The 26,291-nt window shown below is 42.1% G+C and overlaps 1 protein-coding gene across 1 annotated transcript in view; it reads left to right on the plus strand.

Moving 5' to 3' along the window:
- The window catches only part of mdga2a (MAM domain containing glycosylphosphatidylinositol anchor 2a), a 640,034-nt gene that overhangs the window by 305,876 nt on the left and 307,867 nt on the right, over nt 1-26,291 (plus strand). The window contains exons 7-8 of the mRNA XM_067991845.1: nt 17,550-17,879; nt 23,029-23,334. Coding sequence (XP_067847946.1) covers nt 17,550-17,879; nt 23,029-23,334 — 636 coding nt within the window. The remainder of the gene's footprint in view (nt 1-17,549; nt 17,880-23,028; nt 23,335-26,291) is intronic.

The raw sequence follows: 26,291 nt of genomic DNA on the forward strand, positions 1-26,291 counted from the left end.
CAGCATCCACAGCCTCTTGGTGGAGAGAATTCCGTAATTCCTCTACCCTTTGTGTGAAAAAGTGCTTCCTGATTGGCCTATCTCTAATTTTAAGATTGTGCCCCCTTGTTCTGGATTCCCCACCGGAAGAAATAGATTCTCTGTATCTACCCTATTGAATCCTTTATCATTTTAAAGACCCCAATTAGATCACTCCTCAACCTTCTGAACTCAAGGGAATACAAGCCAAATTTATGCAATCTGTATGTCGAAAACTTAATTACCTATTATACACAATGCATTAACTCCAAACACTTATTTTCAGACAAGTAAGAATTTATTAAAAGAAGCTTGTATACAAGGGAAGCTGTGTTCTAAGACAATGGTTAGAACCACCTCTTCGCTGAGCAGAGGAAACGGTTAACTTTTATACAGTTCAATTAGTAATGTCTGTCTATCGTTGAATATGGGCGTACATGTACACTCTCATTGGTTCAAGTGGTTAGTCAATCAAAAATAGGGAACCCACCCTCTATTCTCTCATGTCTGTCTCGTGGCCCCTCAACAGGGTCTGGGAAAATACCTGGCCTTAGCAACACTGCTCCTTATCAGTAGAAACTGTTCCTAGTCTCAAGGCTATATGGTCATTCATTTTTGTTAAGTCAGACAGTTATCTCATAAGCAGACAATAGCTCTTCTGTGTGTCTTTGCTGGGAACGTGAACACATTAAGCTTCCCAATATATATTCAGCTGGTCAGCTAACATGGTCAACTTATAACTGTTCAGTATTTCTACATTAATATGGTCAGCTTTATGGATTAGGTGTATTAGAGAGTTAATTTAGTCAGGCATTTCTTTATGGTTTTCCACATGTACTCATAATTTAACCCTTTAAAGCAAGCAACCTGGCATAACTAATCAAATGGTTTATCTTCTGAAAAAACTTTTTTTCTCGCATGATTTTAATTATATTGGAGAAAATGTTAATGATTTTGAATTAACTATGTGAGTATGCTTCTAGAGGGCATATACAGGATTAAAATTAATATCCACCTAGAAAGGATTGGTTTAATTAAGAACACCCAGCATGAATTTGTAAAATGAAAATTGTGTCTAACAAATCTACTCGTTTTTCATTGAAACATTGGAGTGTATTGATAAATTTTTAATAGGTGTTTGATATCACATAGGAGGCTTATTGATAAAATTTCGGCAAATCGTATTAAAGGGAGTGTGGATAAGAAGTTGGTTGAATAACAGAAAATGGGGAATAGTGTTGCTACCATTGCTCGTCTCAATATACATGTATGGGCAGGGGAATGGGACTAAGTGAGTAACCCCTTTAGAGAGGCCACATGGGCATGATGCACCAATTGGATTCCTTCTGTGCTGTATGATTCTATGGAATTTTTTTCAAGCTCATGTTCATGACATGACACCGCAGCCATGAGGGTCTGATGGATGCATGTGGGGTTGCTTTGATCTGCAGGTCAGCCATCCACCTTCAATTCTGTTCTGATTATGCCTTATCAGTGCTATAATTGGGGACATTAGACCTGAAGTAGATGTGAACCTGTATTCAGCCAAGCTGGTTCTACGGTGTCTTTGACGCTAGTTTTGATTGATAGAGGACACGGAACTCCAAGGCTGAGGACAAACATGATACATGCTTTAAATGAGGTGTTGCATTATTTTCCAATGATACATTTTACTTACGTGGCACATTATATTCTGTATTGAGTATTATTTTCATATTGTACTGCTGATAAGTTATAGTTGAACAGTTTAACAAGCCTGGTCTTGTGGTAATACCCACTTACTGAGTGATAGAAATAAGCTATAACTGAATGATAGAAGTAAGCTATAAGTGCAATTGTACAAGAATTTAATGGCTGCTTGGGGGACCCAAATGGAAGAGTAATCTGAGGGAAAATATATCCAGGTCACTCTTGTGGATGTCTTGGTAGCTTGCTACAGTACAGCACTGAAAGAGACATGGGAGCATGCAGTCCACTTGTTTAACCACCCAATGAGTGTCATGTAGTGTAAAGGGAAGATAAAAAGCATGTTTATTTCAGCTTACTGCCCAGTCAAATGACCATGGAGTTTTACTGCTTCAAGATTAGCCATCAATATTTATTAATTAATGTTGTTATACATTGTGTTCCCTGGTTCACCTTGGTTGGGAGGGGATTCTAGGAAAAGTGGGATTAAAGAAAAGGGAAAACATAAATGAAAAAGGGGGCAGGAAAAAAAGCCTTTGCTGGAGATGCCCTGGCTATGATCAGGTAGATAAGAGTGAAACCAAGTGATGGCTGTCTCACTGAGCTGGACAATGGAGGAGAAGCGTTGGAGGAGGATGATGTGGTCAACTGTGTCAAAAGCTGTAGAGAGAACGAAAAGGATGTGGAAGGACAGTGCACCACGGTCACTGTCATAGAGGATGTCATTTGTGACTTTGATTAGGGCTGTTTCAGTGCTGTGGCAGGGGCGGAAACCTGATTGGAGATATCCAAACGTGGAGTTGTGGGAAAGATGGGCACAGATTTGGGTGTTCAAGGACTTAGGAGAGGAAAGTGAGGTTGGAGGCGGGGCGGTAGTTTGCAGGGGCAGAGGGATCGAGGGTGTTTTATTTGAGGAAGGGAGTGATGATAGTTTTGAAAGGGAGGGGGACAATAACCGAGGAGAGGCAATCACTTATAATGTCAGCTATCGTGCAGGCCTTGAAGAGAAATTGGGTGGTCACCAGTTTAGTGAGAATGGGGATAAGGTAGCAGGAGGCGTGTCTTATGGACAAGATGAGCTCAGAGAAGGCATGAGGAGAGATAGGAGAGAAACTAGAGGAAGAGGCAGGTTCAGAACTAGGACAGGGAGCAGGGAGGTTTGGGGAGGTTTGGCTTGGTAGGAAAGGGGGTGGGAAGCAGCAGGGAACAGATGGTCTCAGTGACAAAGAAGTCCATCAGCTCCTCACACTTGCTGGAGGCGAGGGTGGGGGGTTCTGACTGTTCCTTGCTCCTGATTGAACGATCCTGTGTGACGACAATGGGAAGAAATTCTGTGGAAAAATATAAAAATGGGCTTAATGAGAACAAAGACTTTTGATTTCTGCATTTTTTCTAACTGTTCCCATTTATTCCTTATACTTCCAAACCAAGTGATGAGGCTTCTGAATTTTTTATTAAATTTGTTCCTTTCCTAATCCCCATTTAACCTTTTACTTTACAATTATTGTAAACATCTAATCTTTAAATAGATTTTGTTTAAACATTTCAGTGCGTTGAATGAAATGATATCGCCCTATGGTAACTATCATTATTGACCATGTGAGATCAAAGCAGATAAGGAATCGATATTCCATTAAAATCACATCCATAATCCACACTGCTGTGAACAAGCAGTGATACCAAAACAATTATTGAAGAAATATATAATATGTCATCATCTACTGAGGGTAAGATTTGCTGTGCTGTGCTGAGGGAAGTATTTTCTTCAGCCACCGGAAGAAGAACATAAAGTAATACTGCCATACATACAAACTTTTCCGATTGTATGTAGTAGTAATCCTTTCTTAACGAAGATGTACAGTATGTTGTAATCATGAATGTAATAGCCCAGGGACTGCATCATTCTCTGAGCCAAGTTTGGAATGACTGATGTTTAAAGAAAGAAAAGGAAAGAAAGAACAAACTTGCATTTATATATGGACTTTCATGACCTCAGGGTGTCCCAAAGGGCTTTCAAGTCAATGAAGTACTTTTGAACTATAGTGTGTTGAATGAAATGATATAGCACTCAATGGTAACTATCGTAACTGACCATGTGAAATCAAAGCAGATGAGGAATCGATAATCCATTAAAATCACATCCATAATTCACACTGCTTTGAACAAGCAGAAACGCGGCAGGCAATGTGCACACAGTTAGCGCCGACAAACAGCAATGGGATAATGACCAGATAATCTGTTTCATTGATGTTCGTTGAGGGATAAATATTGTCCAGAACACCAGGGAGGACCCCCCCTGCTCTTCTTCAAAAATAATGCCATGGGATCTTTTACGTCCACCTGAGAGGGCAGACAGGGCCTCGGTTTAATGGCTCATCTGAAAGACGGCACCTCTGACAGTGTAGCACTCCCTCAGTACTGCGTTGAAGTGGCAGCCTAGATTTACTTTCAAAGGAAGACTGATGCATTTATGACCTCTGCCATACCCTGAGAGTCTTTTCTGACCTGTCCTTGAGCATTTTTTAATGGCCCAATACAGACTTTGGTGATCCTCTGATTCTTGTAGCTCTTCACAGTTGTCCACAATTCTCTTTTCCATTAACTGTGTGTGTGTGTGTAAGTAAAATAGAGAGAGAAACAGAAAGATACATGTCCAGGAACTAATCACAGAACATCAAATTCAAGGTTTACAGAGATCCCTTTGGAAATTCTCTAAAAGGTATTGCCAGACATCAGATCCCTCCCACTCAGTGCTGTCAGGCTTATGACCTGCCCTTCCCCACACTGAATAGATATCGAGTGGGGGGGGAAGGGAAGAGTTTTAACACCCCAGGATGGGCGGTAGAAGGGTTAAAAATCTGAAACCCGACCCCAACCCGCCTCCAACTTCCACTTCCGGTTTTATTGGAGGTGGGTTGGTGGGGGGGTTGGGCAACGAACCTGCTCGCCGGAGGTGGGTCTGTCATTTAAACATTTTAATGAGGTAGCGTGCCTCAAATTTTAGCATAGTATTAAATTTAATGGCTGCGGGCCGGGTTTCCAAGGGCTCGGGGAACCTGATAGCTGAAGGGAGGTGAGAATGGCTGGATCTTGTAGGTAAGTACCTTTCCAGCACTGCTTGTTGGCCAGGAGGAGCAGGAGTGCTTCCCCCCCCGCCCCCCACCCGCCCAACCAAGCAAACCTGCTTCACTCCCCGTGATTGGGAACCCCCCTCCCCCCCCCCGCCCCCATGATCCGATGCCCTCCCGATCTCCCCCGACCTGCAATCTCCTGCCCAGCCCTACATGATGTAATCCTCGGCCTGTGATCTCCTCACCGCCGCCTCCCCCTCCCCCTCCCTCCCCCCCCCCCCCACCCCATGATGTCCTCCCAACCCTCAACAATGTCCCGCCCACCCCCCAACCCACAATCTCGCCCTCACTATATCACTGTTCCTTTATCATCGCTGGGTCAAAATGCTGGAATTCCCTACCTAACAGCACGGTGGGAGAACCTTCACCACACGGACTGCAGCGGTTCAAGAAGACGGCTCACCACCACCTTCTCGAGGGCAATTAGGGATGGGCAATAAATGCCGGCCTCGCCAGCGACACCCACATCCCATGAACAAATAAAAAAAACTCCTCCTCTCTGCTCCGCTCCCTGGCTGCAGCCTGGTGCCAGAGGCTTTCCTGCCTGACAGACAGCCAGCCTCTCACTCAGTTAAGGACACTTCTATCCTGACAAATTACAACAGCCTGACTGTAGTCCTGACAAACTGAGTGAGAGGCTGGCTGCCGGCCAGGAAACCGAGATAAATTTTAAATGCCGTAAAACCTCCATTTCTGCTACAACCCCCCCCCACCCCCGGCCTCCCTGTAAATATCGGGGCCCAGTGAGCTGAACATCATTTAAACCCCCAGCTATGCCAACAGATTAGGTTTGCCTTTCATAGTTCTGCCAAACCCCAGGTTCCCCTACTAAAGCGATGTCAGCTCTGAGGACGCTTCTCTCCTGACACGTTCCAACAGCCTGAATGTAGTACTGACAAACTCCAGGATGCTTAAACAAAAGCAAAATACTGCAGAGGTTGGAAATCTGAAATAAAAACAGAAAATGCTGGAAACATTTAGCAGGTCGGGCAGCATCTGTGGAGAGAGAAACAGAGTTAGCGTTTCAGGTCGATGACCTTTGATCAGAACTCTAATGCTGTTCTTTAAAACACCAGGACCATTGCTATTAAGACACAGGACTATCCTGCAGTGATACCAAAGCACAGGACTACCCCCAAGTGCAGATGAACCCCATTCCCTCTCTGCGATACTATTAAATAATGACATGCTGAAAACAAGGCATCAGGGGTGCTGAGGACAGGTGTAAGTGGAAATTAGGGAAAATCTTGGTTATGCTCGTTCTCCACCCATTAGTTCTGCTCCAGAGACTTCCTCAGCCAAAGGGGGTTGATGCTTCTTGCATATGCCCCCTTTCCAGGTAACACAAAAACAAACCAGGGAAATCTGGCAAAATAGCATCTGCTGCAATTCCTGCCAGTCCCACCATTGGTGTCCCCAATGTACTGTACATCTGCAACGGAATTGGGGCCCACCAAAGTCGGAATGACTCTGGTTTCCTTACAGCAGCCACTGACTTGCCAACGCTGCTGTTTCTGCCCTCTCCTACCCAGCAGGCACCCAAGCTGTGCCAATAATGGCTTGTAAATAGCCTGACCCCGGGAATTCTAACTGGGTCGGGCGTGTAACTATGTGGTGTTCAGGAATGCCGCTCCATCATTGTCACAGCGGTGGAGTGGGTTCACAGGAGTTTTGGGCCCATGTGTCTACCTTCGATGGCACATCTTGCATACCATCTTGCTGTGTATATTATGCTTCAAAATTGTAAAGGATTTAAAAAAAATACATAGATAAAAGAATATGTAAAGGCTGCTCGTTTACGATTTTCACAGAATAATGGATAGAGTTGTGAGAATTAGTTACCAAAGCACTAGGGAAAAAAAAGCCAGAATAGCATTTAATAAAAACGGAATTTGACTTTGAATCATAGAACGGTTACAGCACAGAAGGAGCCCATGCCGGCTCTATGCAAAAGCAATCCAGCTAGTCCCACTCCCCCGCCCTTTCCCCGTAGCCCTGCAAATTTTGTTCCTTCAAGTAATTATCCAATTCCCTTTTGAAAGCCACAATTGAATCTGCCTCCACTACCCCCTCAGGCTGTGCATTCCAGATCTTAACCACTCACTGTGTTTTTAAAAAAAAGGTTTCCCTCGTTGCCTTTGGTTCTTTTGCCAATTACTTTCAATCTGTGTCCACTGGTTCTCGACCCTTCCGCCAATGGGAACAGCTTCTCTCTATCTACCCTGTCTAGGCCCATCATGATTTTGAACACCTCTATCAAATCTCCTCTCAACCTTCTCTGCTCTAAGGAGAACAACAGCTTCTCCAGTCTATCCACGTACCTGAAGTCCCTCATCCCTGGAACCATTTTAGTAAATCTTTTCTGCACCCTCTCTAAGGCCTTCACATCCTTCCTAAAGTGCGGTGCCCAGAATTGGACACAATGCTCCAGTTGTGGCCGAACCAGTGTTTTATAAAGATTTATCATAACTTCCTTGCTTTTGTACTCTATGCCTCTATTTATAAAGCCCCAGATCCCATATGCTTTTGTAACTGCTTTCTCAACCTGCCCTGCCATCTTTAGCGATTTGTGCACATATACCCCCAGATTTCTATGTTCCTGCACCCCCTTTAGAATTGTACCCTCTAGGTTATATTGCTTCTCTTCATTCTTCCTGCCAAAATGTATCACTTCGCACTTCTCTATGTTAAATTTCATCTGCCACGTTGTCCGCCCATTCCACCAGCCTGTCTATGTCCTCTTGAAGTCTATCACTATCCTCCTCACTGTTCACTACACTTCCAAGTTTTGTGTCATCATCTGCAAATTTTGAAATTGTTCCCTGTACACCCAAGTGCAAGTCATTAATATATATCAAGAAAAGCAGTGGTCCTAGTACCGACCGCTGGGAAACACCAGTTGGAAAAACAACTGTTCACCACTACTCTCTGCTTCCTGTCACTTATCCAATTTCGTATCCATGCTGCCACTGCCCCTTTTATTCCACGGGCTTCAACTTTGCTGATGAGCCTATTATATGTCACTTTATCAAACGCCTTTTGGAAGTCCATATACACTACATCAACTGCATTGCCCTCATCGACCCTCTCTGTTACCTCATCAAAAAACTGAATCAAGTTAGTTAAACGTGATTTGCCTTTAACAAATCCATGCTGGCTTTCCCTAATCAATCCACACTCGTCCAAGTGACTGCTAATTCTGTCCCGGATTATTGTTCTAAAAGTTTCCCCACCACCGAGTTAAACTGACTGGCCTGTAGTTGCTGGGTTTATCCTTACACCCTTTTTTGAACAAGGGTGTAACATTTGCAATTCTCTAGTCCTCTGGCACCAACCCTGTATCTAAAGATGATTGGAAGATTATGGCCAGTCCTCTGCAATTTCCACCCTTACTTCCCACGGCAAGCTAGGATGCATCCCATCCAGACCTGGTGACCTATCTACTTTAAGTGCAGCTAGCCTTTCTAGTACCTCCTTTATCAATTTTTAGCCTATCCAGTATCTCAACTACCTCTTTTACTGTGATTTTGGCAGCATCATCTTGGTAAAGACAGATGCAAAGTACTCATTTAGTACGTCAGCTATGCCCTCTGCCTCCGTGGACAGGTCTCCTTTTTGGTCCCTACTCGGCCCCACCCCTCCACTTATTACCCATTTACTGTTTACTATTTATATGCCTATAAAAGACTTTTGGATTCCCTTTTATGTTAGTTGCCAGTCTATTCTCATACTCTCTCTTTGTCCCTCTTATTTCCTTTTTCACTTCCCATCTGAACTTATTCAGTCACTGTAAATCAGTGGCCCTGATATTATTCCATATATGACAAAAATACTTCTATTAAAAAACAATGAATCATCTGATTCACTGTGACTAATGCCATGGGAGACCTATTGTATATTAAAATTTTGTATTAGCATAAAATTCTTGTTTGGCACATTTACTTCCTATGTCACGGTTTTGTCATAGTTTCACCACAGCCGGTAATGTGTAGATGTACTTGTAGACTGAGAGCAATCATGGCTGGGGTTAATGAATTACTTTTAAATTGAGAATGTACTTATCATTACTCATCTCGCAGGCCTCCAGACTCCGTCCCTGCTTCATCCACAATTTGCTCACCTGCCACGAGCTCTAAGGAGCTTTATAATATTTAAAAACTTTTTAAAATAATCCATCTTTGAATTGACATTTTGTGAATTAAATGAATTGAATTAAATTGGCATTTGGTGGGCAGCAAGCAAGTGAAATTTATGGAGGGGAGGGGAGGTCAGCAGCTAATTCATGAATTAAAGAAATGAATAGTTGTTGAACAAATGAAATTATATTTAGGGGGAGGGGCCAATGACCGGCCAATTAATTAAATAAGTGGCAGCTGAGCAAATAAGATTCAGCTCTGGAGGAGTGGACCAGTAAATTAGGGAATTAAATAAACTGCAGTTAAGCAAATTAAATCTGGTTTCCGAAGGAGTGGACCAAGAAATTAATTAATTAAACTGCCACTGAATAAATAAAATTAAGGTTTGGGGGAAATGGATTAATGAATTAAAAAAAAATCAGGCTTCAGGAGGAGTGGACCACCAAATTAATTTACTAATTAAATAAACTGGCACTGAGGAAATGAAATTGGGCTTTGGGGTCCGCGCTTATCCAAGGGGGAGGGGGAGTGACTCAACTCAAAAACAGCCAAGTTGTGGTTGTGGGTGATTTTGCAATCAGAGGAACAGATGACCTTTTCTGCAGCTATGACTGAGAATCCCTAATGCTTTGCCTCCCAGGTGTCAGGATAAGGAACATAACTGAGTGGGTGGAAACACTTTTGGAATTGACGTGAGAAGAGTCAGAACTAATGATGATGTAATAAAGAGCAGGGTGGTGTTCTTGCAATGGAAATTTGAGGATTTAGGCACTCGGTTAAAGACCAAGACCTCAAAGGTGGTGAACTCAGGATTAATCCCAGTGCTATGCATTAGGTTAGTTAGAGAGAAGCAGATTGTACACTTCAATGTATGGCTTCAGAGATGGTGTAGAAAGGAGCGTTTTAGACTACTGAAGCATTGATTCCAGCTATGGAGCAAAGGGTAATTGTACAAATGGGATCGGCTTCATGTAAACCCAACCTGTAGTAATAGCTTTGTTGAGACAGTAAATAGGGCAGTGCAAGAGGAGTTAAACTCACAAGGTGGAGTAGAAGGGAAATAAAAGCCTAAAATGGATAGTATTGGGAATGTTGAGGTACAGGAGGTGAAATGTTTTACAGAAATCAAGGAAGCTGGTAAATTAACATTGTAAGGGGACCAACAGAGGGTTAAGAAAATCAGTTAATCAAACAAGTTCAGTTTATCCAATGCTCTATAACAAAATAGAGAAACTAGAACCACAATATATATCAGGGTTTGGAATATATAGAAAGAATGGGGACAATTGGAAGTGGGACACCCCTGTATTAATAAAAGACTCCATCAAGGCAGTAGTAATAAGTGATCTATAGGAATAACCAGCAGGTGAAATCACTATGTTTAGGGCTAAAGAATGGGTAAGGATGCAAAACAATGGAGGGAGTATTTTATATTTCTCCTGACAATGATGAGCTAATAGAGCAGATCAGAGAGGCCGCAAAAAAATAAGGTGGTAATAATGGGAAATTTTAGCCTGCATGTTGATTGAGAGAGAAATAACAGCACAAGTAAGAAAGGGAATAGATTCATTCATTGCATTTCAGATAGCTTCCTAAAGCAATATGTCTTCAACCCAACAAGCGAGCAGGTCATACTTGAGTTAGTTACGAGTAATGAACCAGAAATAGTTAATGAGCTAGTAGTAAGACAGCGTCTTGGGAATAGTAGCCATAATATGATAATGAATTCAATCAGGCTTGAAGGGGAGAAAGAAGGGCGAAAAGAATAAGGATTTGGATTTAAACAAGGCTAACTTTGAAGGGATAAGTGGCTGTAATACAACAGGATAAATTATTAGTTGATAAATCTACAGACCAACAGCGGAATCTATTCTAGAAGGTAAATTAGTGTATTACAAAAAAAAAATATATCCCTGAAAAGAATAATGGATACCATGGTCTTCGAGTGGCTGGGACCACAATTAAACAAAAGAAGGTGACTTATGTAAAGACAAAGAATAGTGGCAAGAATGAAGATTGGAAGACTTATAGAAAGCAACAAAATGGGGAACTGGGTGGTTCAATGATTTTGACACTAGCCTCCCACCTCTGGAACTTGGGTTCCAATCCAAACTGGTGAGATGAAAGCCATCTCTGCTGCTGCCTGTAAGAGTCCTATGTAAAATAAGTTTGGGCGGTTATTAATCCAGGTTTCTAGTGAGCACGTGCCTGTTGTACAAAACTGTGCCTAATTTGATACTAATTGGCAATCACACTCAGGCCATAGGACAGCTGGTTTGGACAATGAGGGTGAGGCACATTATAGAAACAGGATAGAGACCAAGAAAATAATGAGTATAAAAGATCTTGCAGATGGTATCAAGGCAATAGCAAAGGTACATCAAGAAAAAAAGAGTGCATTAAAGGAAGAGATGGGCTTATTAAAAACCGATTTAAGAATGACCATAGTAGAAGGGGGATATGTTAAATGAATATTTTGCTTTGTTCTTTACAGTGGGAGATGAGACTACAATACCAGAGTTACAGGAAGAGCTATGGATTAGTGAAGAGGAGAAACTTGCAGTAATTTAATATAACCATAAAAATTATAAAGGATAAAATAATATGATTGAAGCTGGGCATTGCATTGGAGAATCAAAACCAAGTGCAGTATTCAGTTGAGCAGGGTTAGAGGGTGGGGCAGATGATTGGACCAAGGTGAGCAGGGGATGGGATAGGGCCAGAGGTAGGGAGGACAGGAGAAAGAAAAGGGGGGTGGAAACAAGAGCAGGGATGACAGGAGGGAGGATGGAAGAGGAAAAAGGGAGAGGAGGAAATAGGGAGGACAGGGTTAGGGAAAGAAAAGGGGGTAGAAGCAAGAGCAGGGGTGATAGGAGGGATGAGGGAAAGGGAAAAGGAGGGAGGATGGAAGGAGAAAATGGGAGAGGAGGAAGTAGGGTGGAGGTTGGAAGGAGGGGAGAGGAGGAGCATGGAGAAAGGGAGCCATCAAACTATCTTGGCTGGGAGGGTGATAGATTCAGGGTGTGGTGGGGGAACCGGAAAACTTTCTTATGGGGGGAGGGAGGAAGGAGGAGTGATTATAACAAAGTTTCTCAGTGGGGAGGGGGCTTGGCTAGTAAAATGGGGATACAACGAGGTTTAATTCGGATTGCAAATGGCCTCTGTGCTGGGAGGAGGGGAGAGAGGGAGTCAGTAGTTGGACCAGGAGAGTACCTCAGTAGGAGGTGATGGGTGCTCACAAATTGCAGGTTCCTGGTACCTAAGGGCTTGAGTGAAGGCCGTCTGGCTGACTGAGCAGGGAGCAAGAGTTTAAGGCCAAAACGCCCAAAGCGGAGAGGTAGGGCCAAGAAAGAAGAGAAGCCGATGAGATGGGCAGGCAATTAGCTGCACAGGTGAGGCAGGCCAGCAGGCTTGAACATTTGGAGATGTGAGGGCTTTCAGCGGGGCCAGAGACCAGAAGCAGAATCTGGAGCCGAGGCACAACGTGGAGTTTCAATGCATTTTGAAATGGAATGTTGTGACCCAACTATCATTTTCATTACTACATTTAGGTGAAAAAAATGGGGATGTATGAGATGTAATCTTCCAAAATTTGCTAGATTTGGGACTAGTACTAGGGGACTGGAAGATAGCAAGTCTTCCACTTTTTAGCCAAAAGGGGAGGAAGGTACAGACTTAAGTAATTACAAGCCAGTGAGGTTATCATCAATAATGGGAAAATTGATAGAATCCATCATCAGAGACAGAATAAGTGAGATAATTTGGGAGAGTTAGCATGGTTCTGTGAAAGGTAAGTCATGTCTAACTAAGAGTTGTTTGGCAGAGTGACTGAGATGGTGGCTAGAAGATCAATGGATGTCGTATACATAAATTTTCAGATAAGATTCATTTAACAAGGTTCCACAAGAAGAGATTGCTAGCTAAAATTGAGGCACATGGAGTTAGGGATGGCCTCATGACATGGATAGAGAACTGGTTGGGAAGTAGAAGGCACAGAATAGCAATAAAAGGGACATCTTTCAGATTGGTGGGCAAATGAGGTCTCCCAGAGATCAGTGCAAAGTGCCTCAGATTTTCACTATCTCCTTTCAAATGGAGAGAAGCACGTCCAAGTTTATAGATAATACTAAGCTAGGAGAGAAAGTGAATTTATTGAATGCCCTGTATAAGAGTTTAGATTGCTATTGGATACTAAAGAATATTACTGAAGCATGAGAGATAACAGTTTACTCTCATTTCAAGATATAGTAAGCTAATAGTTTCCTCTGTTTCACATACATTCACTCCTCATGATAGTTTGTCAGTAACATGAAGAGATGCACTGCTCCCACCATTGATTCCTGGAGATGCTTCGCTTTTCCCCCCCAGATCATCCCAACACAAACTCAATGTAAAAATATGACAAAGGTAAATGATTCTCTTCCCATTCCTGGTCAGGCTGTTCTCCTTGGATTGAAATGTACTTATTGTATCTGTAAGGTCCTACCTGCAACAATCTCTTGTTCTGGTCAGCCTACTGTTCCTAGAGTATGGTCATTACTACATACGCCTATCTTTTAAATAACTTAACAGCTGTATCATTTCCATCACCTATATTTGCTGATGAGCTCTGTGGAAAGGGCACATATTGATATAGGGTTAGTTTTATTGTTGACCTGAATTTTTCAAACAATCCCATTTATGATCTGACTAAACAGCATCCAAACTATCTATGCTCTTCATTGCACAGAATGGTCCACTAATGCATGTTTTTAATAATCACACAAGGGAACTAACTAACAAAACAAACCTGCCTTGAAGTCTCTGCTAGCCAAGACAGGTAAAAATCTTTAAATATAAGCCCACACTCATAAAACATCAATCAGTCTAAGATCTAGTCCAACAATCTCATAATTAGCACTGTGAGTCTTTGATAAACTTGTACTCTGTTATGTATTGGATGCCTTGAATTAGCATAAACCAAACCGATGGGATTTCCCGTGTGTATGGGCATTTAAATGTGTCAAGTACGCAGGTCATCAGATTCTAGTACTTTTTTTATATACAGTCTTGACAATTTGAATTAAAGCACAGAAGGAGGCCAATCGGCCCAAACCTCACTTAAGATAATGTAGGATCTGTAGGGCCAGACGCTCAAAAGGGTTGATTCCAGTTTGGATGGTAAATCAGGGGCTGTCGTTCTCCGATTCCCCCACCAGTGCTACGTGTGAGTGCCACTGTTCCCCGGGAATGCCCGATCGGGGAATCCGCCTTTATCGCGCTGCAGTATTTTGATTTTTTTTATCATCACGATGTTACTTATTTTTAAGTCTGTGGCTTCTAGAATAGAAATGTACAAACTTAGAGCCAATCCATTGGCGGTTTGAGCTAATGAAGATGGTTTACATTTTAAAACATTATGATAAAATCAAAATACTGTATGGATATAACCGCAGTCAGCTACACCATCCTCTTCTGACACCTCTCCTCTTGCTCAGCTCACTGGGACTGTCCTCACTTGGTTCCATCCTTACCTATCCGATCATAACAAGAACATTTTCACCACTGGATTCCATTCCCACCCGTACAACGTCACTTTGAAAATCCACCGGGATCAATCGTTGGTTCCCTCCTTTTCCTCACCTACACACTTCCCCTGCAACATCCTCCTCCCGTACTCCAGTCCATCTGCTACTAAAACCCTCATCCATGACTTTGTCATCTCTAGACTCGATGGGGGCTAAATTGGGCTACGTAATGCCCATTGTGTAGGCGCTACGCAGACTCCTAAGGTCAAGAAATGGCATCCGCGATGCACTTCTGGCATGATATGCGCAGGACGCCATATTGGTAAAGGCATTTGCGCACGCGCACTTAACGAATGCCAGCAGCATGTAAAGTAGGGAGATTATGCAGTAGATCAGTGTGCAACGCTGATTTAAAGGGACAGATGCGATTTTGGAACTCCACGCTCCAGCTAACGCACTGTCTTAACCTCGCACAGATGAACAGGTCTTAAATGGCATGGAGGACCCCCCACCAGCACTATTTAAAGGGATCATACAGGATTTACAGGTTAGTTGCTGGATTATTGCTTCTGGCTGTTGATGCATTTATGCTTGAATACTAGGACAAGGGGACATAGCCTACAAATTAGAGCCAGGACTTTCAGGAGTGAAATTAGGAAACGCTTCTACAAGCAAAAGGTGGTAGAAGTTTGGAACTCTCTTCCGCGAACAGCAATTGTTAACTTTAAATCTGAGATTGATAGATTTTTGTTAGCCCCACATCCCTTAATACCTTTGGTTAAGGCGGGTATATGGAGTTAGGTCACAGATCAGCCATGATCTCATTGAATGGCGGAACAGGCTCGAGGGGCTAAGTGGCCTACTCCTGTTCCTATCTTCCTATATTCCTATAATAAAGTTTCATTACTCTACAGGGAATGGGCTGGCTAGCTGACAGGCAACAGCAAGGGCACTGGCAGAGTGGCAGGGCTGGGACAGGAATAATGTTATCCTGAGAGAGGACAGCAGGTTCATGTTCCATGGAGCCACTGCCACTTGCTGCCTTCTGTGATGCGCCACCTTCTCCTGCAAGAAAGTGGGAAGTTTGTCGGTGAGGTGGCTGTCATGGTTGAATAGCTGCCAGTGTGTGTGACCTGTGAGATATGGGTGTGCGGCTTGCAATAGTGGTAATCATCAGCATATTCAAGCTCTACTGCTTATATCCTCTCCCGCACCAACACCCGCTTGCCCATTATCCCTCTCTTTGCTGACATATATTGGCTTTCCTCAGTGTTTCAGATTTAAAATTCTCAACCTTGTGTTTAAATCCCTCCATGACGTTACCCCCCTCTCTACCTCTGTGACCTTCTCCAGTGCTACAATCCCTAACCCCCCCCAACCCCGAACTATCTTTTCTTCTGACTCTGACCTCTAGTGCATCCATCTCTCCCTCCCTTTACCCCACCATTGGCAGCTGTGCCTTCAGCCAATACTCCTATGGAATTCCCTCCCTAAGCCCCTCTGCTTCTCCGCCTCCCTCTCCTTGTTTACGACCCTCTTTAAATCCCACGTCTTTAATCAAGCTTTTGGTCACACCTCCAAATGTCTCACTCTTTGCCTTGGCATCCATTTTTGTTCTTTATGCCTCTGTGAAGCACCTTGGGACATTTTTCTGCATTAAAGGCTCTATATAAATGTAAGTTGTTGATGGCAATAAATTTAATATCAAAGTTAAGTTTCTACAGCTGCTGGTGACCCATTGCTGGTGAGTCCTTATAGGATGATGTCAAGGGAGTGATCCCACAAGAACAATTGGAATATCCCATTTCTTGATGCAGTATTTTGACTTTTAGTATCATCGTTTTAAGATTCCAGATCTCTCTGCAGGCTCTGTGGGATCCAGACCATTAGGCAATTTTTCATACACGCGTAAACATTTTTTTATTTTTACTGGTGTGTAACTTTGCCAGGAGGGCTATGGAAATAACCACATAAGAAAATATTTTCTGTGATCTACTTCCATTTAAGCCAGACAGATTCCTAAAGCTCTGACTTATGAGAAGCTGAATAGAATAAGTAATATATTCCCTTAAGCCATAGTGGATCGACACACACACGGTCATACTCTGAGCACAGAGAATTCCACCTAAATTTTGCTTTATTTCATTTTAAACTGATTCAACATTCACTTGTTGCCAATGATGTCTATCGGTTTATATGAATGTGTCCACAATCAGTAAACTTTAGAGGTGCAGTGAGCTGGAAAGGTTCAAAAATATGGGAAAACTTGGAATGTAAAGAAGAAAGGAATGTCATACTGTTACTCAGTTAACATATAGTCATGCAGCATAGAAGGAGGCCATTTGGCCCATTGTGCCAGTGCCATTGTAAATTTTTAGGCAATAGTACCAGGGGATTTTCTGCCCCTCCCAAAAAAAGGTTTATTAAAATCTCCAGTTCGCATTTCTTTATTTGACTGTTCTAAAAAAGCTGCTTGAAAATGATTGTTCATAGTTCTCTGCACTTAAAATGTATTTAATATTCCACATGTTTAATCAATGTGACAAGTTGTGTTTTAGTGAGGCATTCCATACTCAGTGCTCATGTTGAGGTACTGTTCCAGAAGTACAAGCAGCTCTTGTCCAAGTGGCCATTCTTCCTGTGTGAGGCTAGACGATTAGTATCAGCACCTAGTGTGACCATGAGAAACATCACATTCGATTACAATCTTGTTGCGCACCGCACTTGTTGAAATCAGCTAGCTCAACACAGACCAAGGAATAAACCTGGATGTTCCTGGTCTTTATGGCTCAGCACCATATGGGATAGTGAATTTAGTCATCAAAGTATGGGGAGCAATATTCAGTTTAATAAATTATATCAGCCCTACAATTTGAATTCCAACTACTGATGAGTAATGTACATCTGTCTAGCTGACCTAGTGGCTTACTCTGGACGTTACCACTTATGCCATTCACCCACATTAGGCAAGAGTTATATTTCTCTCATCGGAGTGTGTGGGATATCGGTTAAATCTTACCGTGATTTATGTAATAAAATTTATTGAACATCAGCTCTTGTCTTTATCCTAGCACTGAAAAAGGGACGTTTTTGGATTACACCAGATCCATACCATGATGACGACAACATTCAGATTGGCCGTGAGGTTAAAATTTCCTGTCAGGTGGAGGCCATTCCCCCGGATGAGTTGGCATTCTCTTGGTGCAAGAATGGACGTCCTCTTCGGAGCTCGGAAAGAATGGTTATTTCCACAACAGATCCTGATGTCTCACCGGGCACGACCAGTCTGGACATTATTGACCTGAGGTTCACGGACTTTGGGACATACTCTTGTGTAGCATCTCTAAATAGTCAGGTTGTACCTGACATCAGCATTGATGTGAATATCTCCAGCAGTACTGGTGAGTACTCAAACAAGGGTGAGATGGTGGGTTTATCCTGGATTGGTGTTTGACCAGTTTTTGTCTTCACTATAACATCACTTTTCAATTTCTCTACCATTGTCCTTCTGCACTTTAGAGGATACGATGGCTATTGACTGCTGTTGTAAGTGTGAGATGGTTTGGAAATGGACTTCATGTTGGCTTCTAGTTTTTAGGAGAGTTGAACGGTCCTGACAATGGACCTCCTCATTCAGCTATCCAGTTGCTGAGTTGTGGAATACCACAGACTGTGAATGACTTCATGGTTTCTTCCTGCTTCTGGAAGAGTGGGGTGGTTATGTTGTACACTTCTTCACACTGTCTTCCTGTTTCTAAAATAACAACTTGCACTTATATAATGCCTTTAAGACATCCCAAGGCACTTCACAGGAGCATGATCAGACAAAAATTGACACTGAGCCAAAGAAGGAGACATTAGGATAGTTGGACAGCCAAGTTTCTGTCAAGACCATGATGTTGTTGCAATCTTCCTCAATAAGGTCATGTTTGGCAAGGGCCTTGTTGCTAAGTGAATGGATATTCTGGAGAGAGATGTGGAGAGGGCAGTGTGTGTTGATCCAGCGGCAGAGACCGAGGGATGTGTGGGATGGGAAGGAGATTGATCAGATTAGCCCCTAGCGGGCATGCTGGGTAGATAGGTTGGTGAGAGAGGAGGATGGGGCAGTTGGGGCTGCTGCTCGTAAGGAGGCAGCGATGAATGCCTCGATGGGCCCTTTAGAGAATGCCAAGAGAGGCACAGAGGGAAGCTGTGGGCTTATCGAAGAGGCAGTTGTGCCTGGGACGGCGGCAGGAGAGTAGAAAGGTCAAGGAGTAGTGAAGGTTTGGGATTGGGATTTGGGCGGGCAAAGTGCTTGAGAGGGGAGAAATGAAAGGTGAGGAGACAGGAGAGAAGGGCACAAGAGGGAAGAAGAGAAGAGAAGGAAAAGGGAGATGGAAGTAATGAGCTTGGGTCCGGAGTGGCAGCCAAAATACACATGCAAATGGATACAGGGAAACTCGGGTTCCATCGGCATGAGTGATCGTTTGCACATACACTTCTCCACACAGTTATCTTGTAATCAGAGAAGCAGCATTTCTGGCCATAGATTTTTGTATAGCCATTGCTGGTGTTACTATGTATCAATTAGTAAACATAATGTAGGATGAGAAATACCTTCCCACAGTTTTGTGTCTCCTGCATTAAAACTCCACAAATGTTAAACATACACATGATAGCTAGTATTTAAATTACAAGAATGGACAAGCATCTTATAGTTGACTTTATTTCCTGACATTACAACAATACCACCAAAGTCAGAATTTAGGGCAGAAGTTAAACTGGCAAGAAACCTAACCTGGTTAAACCCCAAATTTCAGCCGCTGTCACATAATGGGCCCACTCTCCTCCTCCAGGACTTTCGGGCCCTGTGGGTTGAAGCCCCACATCAGGAATTCAACACATAATTTACCCTGGCACTCTGGCGCTGTAATGAGAAAGTGCTGCATTGCTGAAAGTGTTGTCCTTTGGCTGAGATGTGAAACTAAGACCCCTGTGCCTGTCCTGGTTTAAGTTTAGGTGGTTGTAATATTCAAAGAGAGCAAGGATTTCTCTCAGCACCCTGGACAAGATCTATACTACCTATATCTACATTAAAATCCATCTACATTAAAATCCATCTACATATTTGATCCAAGTCTCTCTGAAGATAGTCAGTCTCCTTTCCGTTTGTTACTTGCCCACAGAGTTTTGTGTCATCAGCAAATTTAATATTAATGTAGAAAACCCATTCCATATTATTTATAAATGGCAGGGGTTCCACAGCACAATCTTGTGGAACTTCACTGGTTAATTTTTCCCAGATAGAGTATTTTCCATTTACTACCATTGTGTCTTCTGTCGCTAAATCAAGTCCCACTGTATCTCCTCCAGCCCTATATCTCCTCTTAAATGATTCACTGCTCTGACTCCAGCCTTCAGTGTATCTCCCCCACCCTCCCAACAGGAGTGTTTTCAGCCACCTTTGGAACTCCATCCCTAAACCTCATCAACTCTCCACCTCTTTCTCCCTTTTAAAAATCTCAAGACCCATCTCTTTGATCAGCCTTCAGTCACTCCTCCTAATCTCTCCCTCCTGGCTTACTGCCTGCTTTCCCTAATCATCAGGATGTGTCTTTACAATAAAGACATTTTATAAACGCAAGTTGTTAGTATAAGAAAGATGGCAAAGAATTCGAATATTGCACTAAATGGATCTCAAGAAGAAGGAGCTCAGTTGTTTTTAATGTTTTTTAAAAAAAATTACTTTTAAATGAGAACTTAGCATTAAAAATGTAAAAAAGTTAAAAATTTCTCAGCCTCTCCCCCTGATGTGATGCTATGCTATTTAAAGTACTGGTTAGAGCAGGTTGTTGAGTAAGCAGCAACCAGCTGATCGCAGTGCCCTGTTAATGGCTTTTTAAAAGCACTGCATGGGTAAGCAAAGTCTGAGAAGGAGAGTTGCTGAACATATACAAAACTTGCTGATTACCTCAGAAGTACAAACAAGATTTCCCTCTAAGGTTTCAGTTTTACTTACAGCACTAACTATCACACAATGGGAAATGCAGCAGCCAATTTGCACGCAACAAGGTCCCACAAGCAGCAATGAGATAAATGACCACCTGATCTGCTTTAGTGATGTTGGTTGAAGAATTGATATTGGCCAGGACTCTGGGAGAATTCCCCTGCTCTGCTTCAAATAGTGACATGGGATCTTTTATGCTCACCTGAGGGGACAAATGGGGCCTCAGTTTAAAATCTCATCTGAAAGATGGTACCTCCAACAATGCAGCACTCCCTCAGTACTGCACTGAAGTCTGCTCAAGTCCTGGAGTATGGCTTGAACCGATGACCTTCTGACTTGGAGGCCAAAGTGCTACCACTGAGCCAAGACTAACACCTTGGTAGTTAGTACTGTGACTGCGATTGAAACTTTATGAACATTTTGAGGGACATGACTTGCGCTGCTTATACCCAATTGTATTACCAAAAGCATTGTTACAGCAAAGTTGTGTAATAAATTTGAGACAGTTTTGGTATGTTTAAGAAGAGTTGCAATGTACTTGTAATGAAATCATAAATGCATTCTTAATATGTATTTTTCAGTTATGTGGTTAATTTTTAAGCTTTTAAAATTTAGCCAATATAAGGTAAAAGAGGCAGCCATTGTGAGAAGATACGATCAATGTTTGGCCATAGTAGGTCTACGTACTAATTGGAAAATTGAATTCAACCACATTCTTAACAATTGTACATGCAACATGGGCAGTGATCTCACCAGTGCCACTACGTTTCTGCTGACTTTACATGGTCACAGTGTAGGATAAGCTGCCTACATGCCGATATCGAGATAGCGCACAAATAAGCTACTTGACCTCAGGTGCATTCTAGTGTATGTCCTAAATATTATTATTAGGGATAGAGGAAGGAAGACTGAGTATTTGAAAAAGGCAGCACCCTTAACACTGGGAAGAAAGGACTCTCTGAAAAGCACCAACATTATAATTAGATAGCTCACAGTGTCTGAAGCTTCATCACAGACTCCATCCATCTAGTCGAACTGAAACAACATTATTTGAAGGCAGAGAAAGGCCTGGCTTCCTACGACAGTGGCTACTGATCTCTCAGCTAATCTAGCAATTAAACAGAATTTGATCTTCACCTTAAACATTAGGAACCTATTTATTTGTAAATATTTATTTGCACCTGGAATACTGCATACAGTTTTGGTCTCCATACTTAAGAAAAGACATACTTGCTCTCGAGGCAGTACAAAGAAGGTTCACTCGGTTAATCCCGGGGATGAGGGGGTGGACATATGAGGAGAGGTTGAGTAGATTGGGACTCTACTCATTGGAGTTCAGAAGAATGAGAGGCGATCTTATTGAAACATATAAGATTGTGAAGGGGCTTGATCGGGTGGATGCGGTAAGGATGTTCCCAAGGATGAGTGAAACTAGAACTAGGGGGCATAAACGTTGAATAAGGGGCTGCTCTTTCAAAACTGAGATGAGGAGAAACTTGTTCACTCAGAGGGTAGTAGGTCTGTGGAATTTGCTGCCCCAGGAAGCTGTGGAAGCTACATCATTAAATAAATTTAAAACAGAAATCGACAGTTTCCTAGAAGTAAAGGGAATTAGGGGTTACGGGGAGTTGGCAGGAAATTGGACATGAATTTAGATTTGAGGTTAGGATCAGATCAGCCATGATCTTATTGAATGGCGGAGCAGGCTCGAGGGGCCGATTGGCCTACTCCTGCTCCTATTTCTTATGTTCTTAAACAAAGAGACTAAAGAACCTCTTGCCAATTCTTCATGTTTTTTTTTAGCAGCCAAGAAACTTTCTTGTGCGGAAACCAACAGAAAATTATATCGTAAACAATTCAACAACAACTTGCATTTATATAGCGCTTTTAATGTAGTAAAACGTCCCAAGGCGCTTCACAGGATCAATTTTCAAACAGGGCCACATAAGAAGATATTAGGACGGGTGACCAAAAGCTTTGTCAAAGAGGTAGGTTTTAAGGAGCATCTTAAAGGAGGAGAGAGAGGTAGAAATGCGGATTGGTTTAGGGAGGGAATTCCAGAGCTTAGGGACTAGGCAGCTGAAGGTATAGCCTCCAGTGATGGAGTGATTACAATCGGGGATGCGCGAGAGGCAAGAATTGGAGAAATGCAGAGATCTCGTAGGGTTGTAAGGCTGGAGGAGGTTACAGAGATAAGGAGGGGGTGAGGCCATGAAGGGATTTGAAAACAAGGATGAGAATTTTAAAATTGAGGCATTCCTGTACCTGGAGCCAATGTAGGTCAGCGAGCACACAAGGTATTATTCATAGTATAATGAAGCTACTTCTGGTCCACAAGACCCCTGTATGCACGTGTGTACCTTTTACCAAACGAGGGTAAGTATGTGTGCTATGCATTAGATAAATAAACTGAAATAATGAAATCTGGGAGCTGTTAATAAGGCAATATAGATGTTGTGATTTTCCAAATGATCGCTAACTGTTTCCAGCACTTAATTCATTGGTTCTGCACCCCATTGCAGCATTTTCAGTGAAACTGAGTTATCTTTATTTCTGTTTACAAGTTCCGCCGACCCTGTCTGTCCCAAAAGGAAAGTCACCAATGGTTGCTCGAGAACGCGACACGGTGGAGCTGCAGTGCCTGGTTTCTGGGAAGCCCAAACCCATAATCCTTTGGTCCAGGTACGATAAGGAAAAGGAAAAGGAGCTCCCAATGCCCGACGGCTCCATGCAAACGGAAAGCTATGATGGATTACTACGCATCGTGAATGTGTCCAGGGACATGAATGGAATATACAAATGCCAAACGAGCCAGTATAATGGATTTAACGTGAAACCGAGGGAAGCAGCTGTGCAGCTCATCGTGCAGTGTAAGTAATTCATATTTCTCTTTGCACTACAGCTTCCTGGACATTAATAACTATCGATCCGTTCCAGTCTCAGCAGATGAACAGTATTCTGCAGTCAAAATATTGTCCAGAAGATTTTCCATCCTGTCAACTCTAACAATTATAAATACAGTTGACTCCTGATAAACATACAGCCAATCGAAATAAAATTGTGATCTATTTATAGAACTTCAATTCACAAAAAATACTTTAAATTAATTCCTATTAAACAGATGTTTTAATCCAAGTGTTGCACTGACAGTATGCTGAGAAATTCAACACACATTCACTGTCTTTCACATACTAACTTTTTAAGATCCTATTTCGTACCTGTGCTTTGATTTAGCATCAGTCTAGAAAATGAAAGGGTTTGAAGGACAAATGTTAGCATGTTAGTCATTTTTTTAAAACTATCTGGACAAGCCTTAATCTGAGCACAAATAAATTGTCAGACAAGGTAATGTGTTCACTCTAACTCCGTTGGGCTAAAACATGAAATGACTGCAGATGTTTCATGCTCCTGTGTGTTCATTCAATGTAAATCTGGTCAGGTGATCTGATCCTCAAGGATTTGTCTGCAGTGAAATGGTGTGAAGAGGATTGATGGACACTGAAAAATGGCTCCAAATCAGGACCGCTAGGTTGGAAAGAGTAATATATCTTTACCAGTGTAATGTTGGGAAGTATAGACTGGAAGAACACATCACAAGTTTTGAGCTTAGTCTGCCAGTGACCAAGATGCCGTTATGTTTCACTACACCATGCAAATTATTATTTTCTGGGGTTATCACTTGGTCCCCAGATTAACTCTTTGAAAATGAATTGTGATGGCAGTACAGTTTGACTCCTCCCTCTTGCCACGCATGCATGGAATTTTAATATGGGGTTCTGTAAACTCAGAAGTGGGTTGGCAAAGGGAGCACTTGCTAGTTTAAAAAGTGTGAATGTTACAATGCCTTTTTAATTCATTTCAAAAGCTTTCAAGGCAAGTAAGCATCTGGCTGTGAGTTCAGCAAGAAAATCAAATTGTTGCAACGTGCGACCTCGTGTAGAAGTGATTTATAATGTACGCAGGCAAACAGTGTTTTCATGGAGAGTTGTGGTTTTACGCAAACAACAAAATCACTAAGTGCCTCTTACAGAGAGCTGTTGTGCTGCTTATGAGCCGTGCAGTCCAATGAGTTAATGGCAGCTTTTCTTATATTAATTGGTAAGTTAGTAGGAAAAAATCCCACAGGATGATCATGTTACTGGAGCATTTGTGTAAGAAAGACCATATATTGATCATAAATGGCATGCATAACCTATGGTGCCATATTTATTCAGCAGATCTTCCCAGAGGGACTCCCAAATCTACGTACAATGTAGCACTGCACCAATGTTATTAATTGGTATGAAGGATGCATCTAGGTAAATAGCTTTTGTTGATTGCTTAAAAAGTGTAGGAAATCTTTTTAGTTTCTTGGCACAAATTCCTTGTCAAGCAGCCAGCTAAAAGACACCTTGTCCGAAAAAGAAAACTTCTGTTTATTTGAAATATACTGAACTTTCATTCCTGTTGTCAGTCATACTGCACTATTTGACACGATTAATTAACATTGTTTGCGCTCTTCTGTGTGACTTGCTGCAGTTGTTCGATGTTATCTTATTCACACAGTGCATGTCGGTGTGGATGCAATGTAGACAAGTAGAATAATAAATATTCACGTGCATGGAGTGCCTTAGCACTTTGTTCAAATGTCTTCAAGCGCTTCAAACTTTTGGAATGGAGTGACTGTTGTTACGCGGGCAAATAGGGCAGCCATACTGCCCCAATAACATCCCACAAATAGTAATGAGATAGAATAACTAGTTAATTTGATTTTTGATGGCTTTAGTTGAGGAAGAATTGTTGACCAAGGCTCTGTGAGAATTTCGTACTCTTTTAGTGGTGCCAAGGGATCTTTAACATCTATCTGAACAGGCAGATGGTGCTTTGGTTTAATTTCTCATTTAAAACACAGCATCTCCAATTAGGAACTAGGGAGGAGAAAGCAGAGGCACCAGTATACATTTCTAAAATTTCAAAAGAAAAAGAAATAGTGTCAATAGACTGTTTCCACTTGTGGGTAAGTCCAAAACAAGGGGACATAAAAGAAGATCGCCACTAACAGATCAAATTAAAAAATTAGGTGGAATTTCTTTACATAGAGAGTGGTGTTGATGTGGAACTTGCTGCCATATGGAATGGTTGAAGCAGATAGCATTGATGCATATTGATACAAGAGAATAAATGGATAAAGGGGGAAAGAGGTAATTAGAATGGGAGAACACCAACTTTGATTTTTAGCAACAGCTGGTTCAGAAAGTACCAAATGATAAAGTCTGTAACAGTGGGGTATAAATTTGTATTGGGTGGTAGTGCAAAACGGATGATAGCGAATCGGCCGCCCCTCTTGCACACCACCTGATTTTCCATTGACTTCAATAGGAAAGGAAATCGGACTGAGTTCAAAACGGGCGGCCGATTCACTATTGCCCACTTTGCACCACTGCCCAAGACCAATTTATACTTCAGTGGGTTTGTAACAAGGGTGATTGAACTGTCTTATGCATTTTATTATGTGATAGAAATACACAATATCAAATTGTTACGAATTGTATGACTATTGCCATATGACTAATGCCAGAGGCTACAAAGGGATATAGACAGGTTAAGTGAGTGGGTGGGAAGGTGGCAGATGGAGTATAATGTGGGGAAATGTGAAATTATCCATTTTGGTAGGAAGAATAGAAAAGCAGAATATTTTTGAGAGGCTAAGAAATGTTGGTATTCAGAGGGATTTGGGTGTCTTTGTACACGAATCACAGAAAGTTAACATGTAGGTACAGCAAGTAATTAGGAAGGCAAATGGTATGTTAGCCTTTATTGCAAGGGGGCTGGAATATAAGAGGAAGGA

Source organism: Heptranchias perlo, chromosome 10 (genome assembly GCF_035084215.1).
Source record: "Heptranchias perlo isolate sHepPer1 chromosome 10, sHepPer1.hap1, whole genome shotgun sequence".
NCBI classification, from domain to species: Eukaryota; Metazoa; Chordata; class Chondrichthyes; order Hexanchiformes; family Hexanchidae; genus Heptranchias; species Heptranchias perlo.